Source organism: Chelon labrosus, assembly GCF_963514085.1.
Source record: "Chelon labrosus genome assembly, chromosome: 3".
NCBI lineage: Eukaryota > Metazoa > Chordata > Actinopteri > Mugiliformes > Mugilidae > Chelon > Chelon labrosus.
The window spans coordinates 8,860,904-8,870,487 of record NC_140339.1 but is presented as its reverse complement, the minus strand read 5'-3'; the positions used below and the strand labels follow the sequence as shown (position 1 = coordinate 8,870,487).

The following is a 9,584-nucleotide window of genomic DNA, read 5'->3' as shown; positions in this document are numbered from 1 at the left end:
GTCATGACGCAGAGTATGGCAGCAGGTCTCTTTAAAGCTGATTCAAAATATCAGCATTTAAAATTACAGGTAAAGGGTCAGCAAGATATTGTCAAAAGGGAGTAAAAATGGTGAAACTGAAGATGTGGCAAGCAGGTAGGAAGACTCTCCAGACGGGACGTAATGAAAGTAAAAGGAGTTTTGTGAAAACACTCTGAGAAAATGAACAAACCTGCAGCGGTTGCACTGGGTGCAGCCTGTGACTGCTGGTTGTCTTAAGGCAGCTGAAGATTCTTGGCAGTCGGTTCAAGAGTAAACGCGGCGGTGTCAGCAGTGATGGAGAGGCCTTGCAGAGGGCAGGACTTTCCAGAGTAAAGAAGACGCAGCACAGCATTGTTGAGACTAGGTTTGAGTTGGTGGGCAGTCGTCCAAGTGGAAATGTCAGCAAGGCTAGTGGAGACACGTGCTTCAACCTGAGCGTCAGAGGACGGAAAAGAAAAGTTGGGAAAGTTATATTTACTACTCTTGTACAACAGGTGAAACACTACATCTGCTTGTTGGAGCAGCTGCAGGAGGTCACCTGTGTTATAAAGTCTAACATGCAAAAGCAAACACTTCCTCTATGAATGAAGTACAGGCTGGAGCTGTGTCAGGACACGCTGTGAGAGGAGGATGGGAATAACAAAGAAAAGAATGAAAGAAAAAAGCTGATTATGAACTAGTGTAGTGGAATATACAGTTTAGTGCCAAAAGATATTTTTCTCTCTCTCTCTTAGAGTGATAGGGAACTCGAGAGAGGAGCCAGGCTCACTCTATGTTTGCTGGGTGTGGCTGCACACATGAAGCGGTGTGTGTGAAAACTATCGCCGCGCCGGACGAAATTCCCGAAATCGGACTGCATGCACCGTGTAAATATTGACACACTGCATCAAGAGCAATAAAACAAGTTTTCATTTTCTGGGATGCTGTGACCTAAAGTGTTTAGAATCACTTCCCGAAAAGCATTGAGGTCCTAAGAACTGACACTCATAAATATCTAGCATCCCTCTCCAGACAAAATACTTTTCCCACGTTCTGTCGTCCATTTCTACACTATGAAACTGCTACTAAACAGCTTTTGATAATCCCTTTTAGAGCAGTTTATTCTTCTCCTGTGAAATGCTCGATTTCTTTGTCTCTTTAGCTTTTTTAGTTCTTGTTACCCTTTATCAATCCCTTGTTAATCCTTCGCTCTCTGCATTTTTCCTCATCCATTCCTACACACAGTAGAGAGCACAATCAAAACAGTGGACACCTTCAAATGGGAACTATTTTGTTGTTAGGTGCTTGCAAATCTCAGCCGTGGATGTAGAGGGGATTCAAACCTGTGACAAATCTCTGGAAAACAGAGAGACCTTACTGGTTTCAGGGGGAAACCAATTATTTCAAAATCCAGTCAAAAGAATTATGATCAGCTATGATCTGACAAAGTATTAGTGAATTGTTTTTCAGTATATAAGGCATTACACTTTATTCTAACCTTTTGTAAAGTGTGCTGTGGTACTTTAACCACATTTCACAACAGATGTTTTAACAGGTGTATTATTATTTTTTTAGAGATTTAAAGAGATTTTGTATCTTATTTATTATCAAAAATGCTAAGCCTAGCTATGTTAAGTGTTTTCTTCTTCTGAGCCTTTCTGGATTAACTTCTATACCAAAGACTATGAGCGCATTTTTTAACTCAAAGCTTTTGTATCGCGAGAGTAAGGCACGCAAGGGGGAGAAGAAGAAAAAAAATTTTTGGGGAAAGTTGAGCTGAGCAGGGATGAGGAAAGAGCTCTGCAGTGAGTTTTGCCATTCTCATCCTCTGGAATGCATCAGCTCCTCTGACTTATCTGTGCAAAATCAACACACTCCGCTGGATGCGCACGGGCAGACTCCAAAAAGTTACAATGCGCATCTAATTATAGCGGCTCAGCGAAAGGTTTGAGTGACTTCTCCACTTCTCCGCAGCTTTCTTCTAAAACGTTTATTCAGCAGTACCTGCAAGCAAAAAAGTGAAGCAGTCCTCTGTCGAGTCCCTGGCGAATCTCCTAGTCGGGAGACAAGGTAAAGTAACGACTCAGTTGATTTGGCATGTGATCATTGATTGTCTAACTTTACAATGGAAACATAATCACTAGAAAGAGTTTAGCACTTGGTTTTATTTTGTGCGCAGCATTTCTTTCCTCCTCCTCTAAGTCTCTCTCTCTTTTTTTTTCTTTTCTTTTTTTATTGTTTTGCAGCTCTGACTCCAGACTGCAGAGGTCGAAGAAGCTGGGAAACTAGTTGAGGAGATTTTTTTTGTATTATTATTATTCTGCCGAGCACTGGAGTTGTGCACTTGAGAGTGGATATGCCGGACAGTACGCGTGGAGGACGGCTGCTGCAGTTGGCCGTGGCTCTGATGGCCTTGCTGTCGCTCTGTGGCGAGCTCGGAGACGCCGTAGAGGTGGTGGACACCGGGGACACCGATGAGGTGACCAGGCAGACCGACACCAGAGCCATCAGGGCCAAGAGGAGGGGAGGGACGGACGTCCTCAGAGGGTAATGGTGACCCATTTATAAACAGATTATTTTTTCTTTTGTTTTCTTTTTGCATCATGTGCCAGCTTTTCCTGAAAATTTGCATCTTCATTAGTGTGTTGTTTTGTGTTGCACTTGAAACAGGTGTCTGCTCTTCTCATATAACTTTGTGGTCCTGCACAAAAGTGTGTGTGTGTGTGTGTGTGTGTGTGTGTGTGTGTGTGTTTTAAATAAGACAGAATGAGACCCATGAGTGGAGTGACATTGTCTGTGATGGGAAGTTTGGAGCAAAGTTTAGTAATTAAATGCTGGCAAGAATATCACATTCCTGCTGACTGCAATAATAAATTACATCCAAACAAAGGAGGCCATTGGTCGTGTGTGGCTGTGTCAGAGAGAGAGAGAGAGAGAGAGAGAGAGAGAGAGAGACTAACAGCCTAAACCTCCTTCAAGCCAAAAACACCACACCCCGGTTGTGGATAAATCACATCTGCAGCTGTACACAGTGGGTCACTGCTGGAGAGGTTGTGTGAGAGGAGAAGAGAGGAGAGGCAGAAAAGAAAGAGACAGACAGAAGGAAAGCAATAAAGAAAAGAAAGAACATCTGTGTCCAGTGATGACAGCAAACAGCTGATGAAGGTCACACAGTAGACAGCTCTATGAGCATTCTCCTCAGGCATTTTTATTTGACATGCTTTAAGTTAATCTGTTGGAACATCTGGATTCAGAGGCAGGAAGTGCACGCAGGCTTACACACTGTGCGTTGCGCCGCCTCGCCACTGTTTCAGACGTCCGAGCTGCTTCATCATTCACATCGTGGTTGGGTTTCGATCAACACTGCGCAGTATACACGCCGACTCCTGGGTCGGTTCAATCCCAGCAGGTGATTACGAGTTCACATAGAGTGTGTTGGCTTGTTTCAGACTTGTAGGTGGCACTATGTCAGATGAAATATTTCTGGCAGGTGCATCAGGTTTCTTCAAACATGTGGGAAGTGTCTTCTCCACTGAGAAGTGTATGCCAGGCTGTGCCCAACAATAGCAAATATCAGACATCAGAGTCACAAAAGACTCTAAAGTTTCACTAAATACTTAGAGTGCTAAGAAATGATCCCACAAAATCTGCCATTTGTCTTGTGAAACAGTTTTAGCCATTCAAGGCTGTTCATATGGAACGGCTCGTGAGGAGGGTGGCACGTAGGTTTTTCTTCACGTGATGTGGTCACAAGCAAACAAAAAAAAAGCTTGGGAACCTCTGGTGTGCTCAAGGAGAAATGTGCCCTGTTATTGCACAAGATGTTTTTAGAAAACTGTTGGACATTTTATGGCTTATTTGGGGGGACTGTGCAAACATAATTGTTGCGTTTTTTTAGAGAGTTTGTGCGTTTGGTAGTCCAACAAACATCAAAGGATTATCACTGACATGGAAGTGAGCAATTTTGAGCCCCTGCTTGGATAACAGGACCAGACCAGTGTCCATTATTCCTGCAATTGAGTTTTTAAGAATTAAGGGTGTTTTTAATTGAAAATAAAACCGGCTTGACTTGAGATTGATTTGAACCATGTTACATGAAATATGACCTTTTGATGCTGTATCTTCCACAGACCGAATGTGTGTGGTTCGAGGAACAATGCCTACTGCTGCCCAGGCTGGAAGACTCTGACTGGAGGAAACCAGTGCATCGTTCGTGAGTGTCACCTCCATTACTATCGTACCTCTCTCCTCCTACCTTAGTAGGAACCATTCAGTCACAGTGAATACGCGTGACAAAATCACAATTGCACAGTTGCAACGACCAAACTCTTCAGAAGTCATGTCTCATTCAGATGATTTGAACTACTTACTTACACAACCGACCCTGTTCAAAACAACATAATTCTCAGATTATATTAATATCGGCACCGCTACACAAAAAATAATTCAAAATATCAAATATGACATGACTTCCACACTAAGATGGAGAGTTCTTTAATTGTTTATTTTATGTTCTCTGATTGAGGAGCTCTATGGAACTCATTTATCTTCTTAGGTGCGGGCCTAATATTGTAATTATTTCCATTCACTTGTTTAAAGGTGTTGAGCCAATATCATAATAACTGGAAATTGGTCATTAGTTTGGTCAATTACTTTGGTATTCTGTGGAAGTGGATTCTTTTTCAGGTTTATTTATTCATTCTTTGCGATCTCTCTCTCTCGCTCTGTCTCTCCTTCAGTAGACAAGAAGGTTTGAGAAGTTGTAGGCTTGTGCGATTGCTGTATGGGACCGGTCGGTTGGCTGCGTGCCGGTCGCAACTCTAATGACATTGTTTAGCAGTGGGGTTCAGGGAGTAGGGGTCAGTGGCTGGACTCTACCTGATGGGAGCTGGGGCCGGCGGAGCATGCCAACAAAAGCCTGTGGGAAAGAGAAGAAATGTGCGAGAGCAGACTGAAAACACACACTGGTACACGTTTATGGCAACAAAACTCAAAGAAGAAAATAGCTCCGCGCGACGGTGCCAAAAGGGCTTCCATAACGTAGCTGTGATGATGGTTAAAAGGAACATTTGGCTCATTTTGGATTGTGGTCTGTTTGGGTTTTTAAAATATTGTAGATGAGGATACAGTATGAGGTCTAGATCATAGCCTAAGTTATGCCAGTTTAAATTCTTTCTCTAAAAAACAAACCCCGCTGCAGCTATGTAAATGTTGCACCATTATTTTGTCTTGCACCTGACACTGAGGACGTTTTATGCTTTTTGTTTTTTTTGACCGAGTTTCATGTTTCTATTTGCAGCAATCTGCCGGAGTGCATGCGGAGATGGTTTCTGCTCCAGACCCAACATGTGCACCTGTCCCAACGGCCAGATCGCGCCATCCTGCGGCTCCAAATCAGGTCATTCAGCACCTCCTCTTTCCCTACTCCTTTGAAGATTGTTGCGTTATTTTATTATATAGTGTGCATAGGTGGGGGTTAACTGGTGGTCGGCCAATAGATAAATATAATAATGGTGTGACTTGTGCAAACAGGAGAATGTTGAAACTAGATGTTTTTGGAACGACATGTTGAAGACCACACCCCTGTCATCGCATTTTTATTAACGAAGGGTTTGTAATCTGAGGAAAAACATTTCACTATGCAATAACTAAGATGACAAGGAGCCACCATGATGAATGATAGGAAATATGCAGTCTCTTCATATGATGTTCTCTGAATCCGATTTTCTTTTAGATGTAGAAATCCACATGTCGTTTGCTTGTAATAATGAGCACTAACTAGTGTGGTGCAAAAAAAAAATAAACACTTGGCCCCAAATGCTTCCCTCGTGACTGCCCCAAGATCCCAGCTATTGATATACATGCACGTATGTTGCAATCACGTTGTTCCAAATAGCAGCCAGTCTCGTGGATTGTTGTGTGTGTGCGCGCGCGCGTGTGTGTGTGTCCACTGTGTGTGTGTGTGTGTGTTCTTTGGAAGATGTCCACAGTCAACATCTCCTCCATGTTGCTCTCCTGCAGCTCGTAGCACTTCAGCCGAGCATACGCTCATCTGTTTGCGCGCTATAAATTTCCAGGAAATTATATCTGAGCATGACTTTCAAGGCACACGGTTCAAAAGGAGCCAGTTTATCTTGTAAATCTAATCTGAAGTGTTTGTTGCATTTCTTTTAATCCCAACATTGGTCTCTCTGTCTCTGTGTGTGTGTATTGTTTTGCCCACAGTCCAGCACTGTAACATTCGGTGTATGAATGGGGGAACGTGTGCAGAGGACAACTGTCTGTGTCAGAAGGGCTACGTGGGAAATCACTGCGGACAACGTAAGGATACCGCAGAACAAGTGCAGTTCAACATACCATGCATAAGTTTAAACATAACATACAAAACTTAAATGTTATCATCAATGTTTAGCATCATTTTGGACGTCTTTAAGATTTAGATATCTTCTGCTTCCTCGCATTTTCCTCTCATTTTTACATGTATGCTTTAAACTAAGACAGTGGAAACAGTGAACTTTGGTGAGCTGCTGACAAATTAAACTTTGTGGTTACGCCGTGGGGAAGCCACAAAATGAGACTGTTGGGTTTGTCAACGTTTTCCTCAGACATATTATAAAATTACAGTGAAATAACAGCGAAACCCCGACACAGTTAATTTCTGTAAATGCCGTCAAATGCGTCACAGCTCGTGAACTCAGACCTTACCAACGAGTTTCCCCTAACGAAGTCGTGAATACCACAAGAGGTGACCGTTTAAGGACCGTTTAACATAACTGCTTGCCACGCTAGCATTAGCATTTAGCTCAAAGCCCCGAACAGCCTCATTAATCTTTTAGTTAGTTATTTTTGATTAACCTTCCCATTGGTAATAATAAATCAACATTTCTAAAAAAACAAAAAAAAGTAAAAGAAAGAAACAGCCTCCCTTGAGGGGAATAAAATGTATCAGCCAGATGATCAGATATCCCAAAGGTCTGAAGTTAGCCAACCTTATTTGGAAGAAAATATGAACAAGATGGAGATGAACTAGTTGTATGTGCACTTTTCTACTGAAACACCATTTTCACTTTCAGTTTTACCTGAAATTAAAGAAGTTAACGTGTCCAAACTTTAGCTTTTCCGTGGCTGGTCTAAGAAATTAATTTCTAAATGATTTGTTGTTCACAGTACTGTCTGCCGATGTGTTGTCATTGTTTATTTATTCCTCTTTCTCGTCTCCAGCGGTTTGTGAGAATGGCTGTCTAAACGGAGGAAGGTGCGTGGCTCCCAACAGATGTGTGTGCACCTACGGATTCACCGGGGCTCAGTGCGAGAGAGGTAATAAGCGCCACACTGCAGCACTCAGCGTTTCTTTCTCTCGTCTCACTTCACGCTGTCTCTGCTCACTGCTACCGAAAGACGTTCCCAACCTTTTCAACCTATTTTGTAAAAAAACGTGACTCGATGCTGAATGGCGGTTGTTTTTATTTATTATTTATTTATTTTGTGTGTGTGTGTGTTACTCAAGACAATTCCTGCTTAGTCATGCCACCGGCACCAGGAATGTGGTTCGTTGTGGATTATTTGCATGTCAAGTTTGAGCTAAGAGGTGACCATTATTTTCCACATCTGCTCAGAAATGGCGCTCTGGGGAATGTAACGTCTTTGTAAATGTGTGCTGTTTGTTAACCGGAGACCTCCCAACCTCCTGTGGTTGCTCTCTGGCACATATGAGAAAGCCTCCAAAGTATACAAGCACACGCAAACAGCGGGTAGTCTGCGCTGTGTTTAAGTCAAATGTCCACGCATGCAGGCGTGCGTGTGTGTGTTTTGAGTTGTGTCTGTAGTGACCTTTAAAGGTCAAAGTGTTGACCTAGTAAAACTAATATTTGGATTGGAAGCAGAGATCTTAATTAGTAACATCCCTTTTAACGAGGCCATGCTTTAGAGGCCCGTCAATTGGGTCCGGTCGAGGATTTGTCCTCTGGGTTATTTGCAAGTATTAAGAATTATCTGGCTCCCTGACGTTTTAGCACCAGGCCTTATCTGCTGAAGCACACTGCTACGTGTTGTGACTTTGGTCTCTTTATGCTTTTCCTGTTGAGGTTTGGCCAGAAGGTTTGCGAGACCGTTGTGGAATTCAGATTAAGCTTTTTTTTTCAGAACATATCATCCCCTAGATATGTGTACTTTTCAGGAATCTCAGAAACTTTCTGAAAGAAATATGAAACCACATGAACACATCTGGTTTTAAGACTTTGATTTTGCCGTGTAAGGTGAAGAGAATGCAAATTGACGACTCACTGTCAGCTGCTTCGTGAATTGTCTTGTCTCCTCTGGCAATATGCGACTTTGTTTGAGTGAAACAGGCATGTTTTTTGTTGTGTGTGTGTGTCTGTGAACAGCTGCTTGGATACCACCACCTATCTCTATTCATTCCTGTTAAACCCAGTGTATTGTGCTGAGGTCATACAATTTAAGATGCATGGTGTGGTTTTATAGTGCTACCAGTGGCTGTAGGTGTTCTTGTGGACGGCATCACTCGCTATCGTTCCAGTCAAAAGTATGCATCTGGCCAAGTATGGTCTGAATCCTTGCATCTGTTCTTGCCCTTGCCCGGTTTTATTGAAGACGCACCGGAAGGAAACTTGTGTGGACTTGGGACAGCCAGGGATCCCAGAGTGCATTTCCCCTGCATCTTCAAGTACAATGCCGTTCCACATTACAGAATGAATGTCCTCCATCTTCCCATCCTCCAGAGTCTGTGTTTCAGACTCAAACTTATCCAAAAAAGGTTTATAAAAGGCAACTGGACTTTTTTAACGTTCCGAACTGAAGAAGCTACTTGAATGAATGATTAAACGTCTTCTCAAAAAACTCTACAAGTCCAGTTTCCTTTCTTAAACCTTTTTTGGATATATCATGACCTGGATGACTGAGAACCTTCACAGACAGACTCAAACTTGTCAAGTTCGTATTACCGAGTACCCAAGTCAGAAGTACTCATACATGGTATCGATAATGGTGTTAACCCTGTAATAGACTGGCCACTTGTGCAGAATATACCCCACCTCTTGCCCAATGTCAGCTGGGCTAGGCTCCAGCCCCCTCACAACCCTCTAAGAGCAAGCACTAAAAGATAATGGACGGATGGAAAATGTATATATAGTATAAAAAGTCTGAGAAGACAGGATTTGGTCCCTTCACCAAATAAAAATTAAGAAAGTTCTTGCTCTTTGTCAGCTACTGTTGCCATTTCATTGACTAAATATTACCACTATATTTGAGTGACTTTTTAATCCAAAGAGTACTCAACAGATTGATCACTAACCTGCTTTTTGAGTCCACTAAATGCATCAGTTTTTTTGGCCCCTTATCTTGGATTTTGGTTACATCAAGAGAGGGAGAGAATGTGGGCCGATGGATACGGTGGCGTTTTGGGTTAAGTTACTTTCACTGGAATTTCCTTGGCTGGGATCCATCGCCTCCCAAGGGAGAATACATTGTGCTCTCACATAAACACAAGCACATGCGTAAAGTACATGTGTGCACGCACCCCACACGGTTCTTAATGCAATTTACAGAACCTTTCCCCGTTATGGCTC

At 42.6% G+C, this 9,584-nt stretch overlaps 1 protein-coding gene across 1 annotated transcript in view; it reads left to right on the top strand.

Annotated features, from left to right (window-relative positions):
- Positions 1–1,635: 1,635 nt before the first annotated feature.
- fbn1 (fibrillin 1) overlaps positions 1,636–9,584 on the top strand; it is a 52,574-nt gene continuing 44,625 nt past the window's right edge. Inside the window, exons 1-6 of the mRNA XM_084541243.1 lie at positions 1,636–2,070; positions 2,247–2,547; positions 4,131–4,213; positions 5,300–5,398; positions 6,226–6,321; positions 7,222–7,317. Coding sequence (XP_084397369.1) covers positions 2,357–2,547; positions 4,131–4,213; positions 5,300–5,398; positions 6,226–6,321; positions 7,222–7,317 — 565 coding nt within the window. The 5' untranslated portion in view covers positions 1,636–2,070; positions 2,247–2,356. The remainder of the gene's footprint in view (positions 2,071–2,246; positions 2,548–4,130; positions 4,214–5,299; positions 5,399–6,225; positions 6,322–7,221; positions 7,318–9,584) is intronic.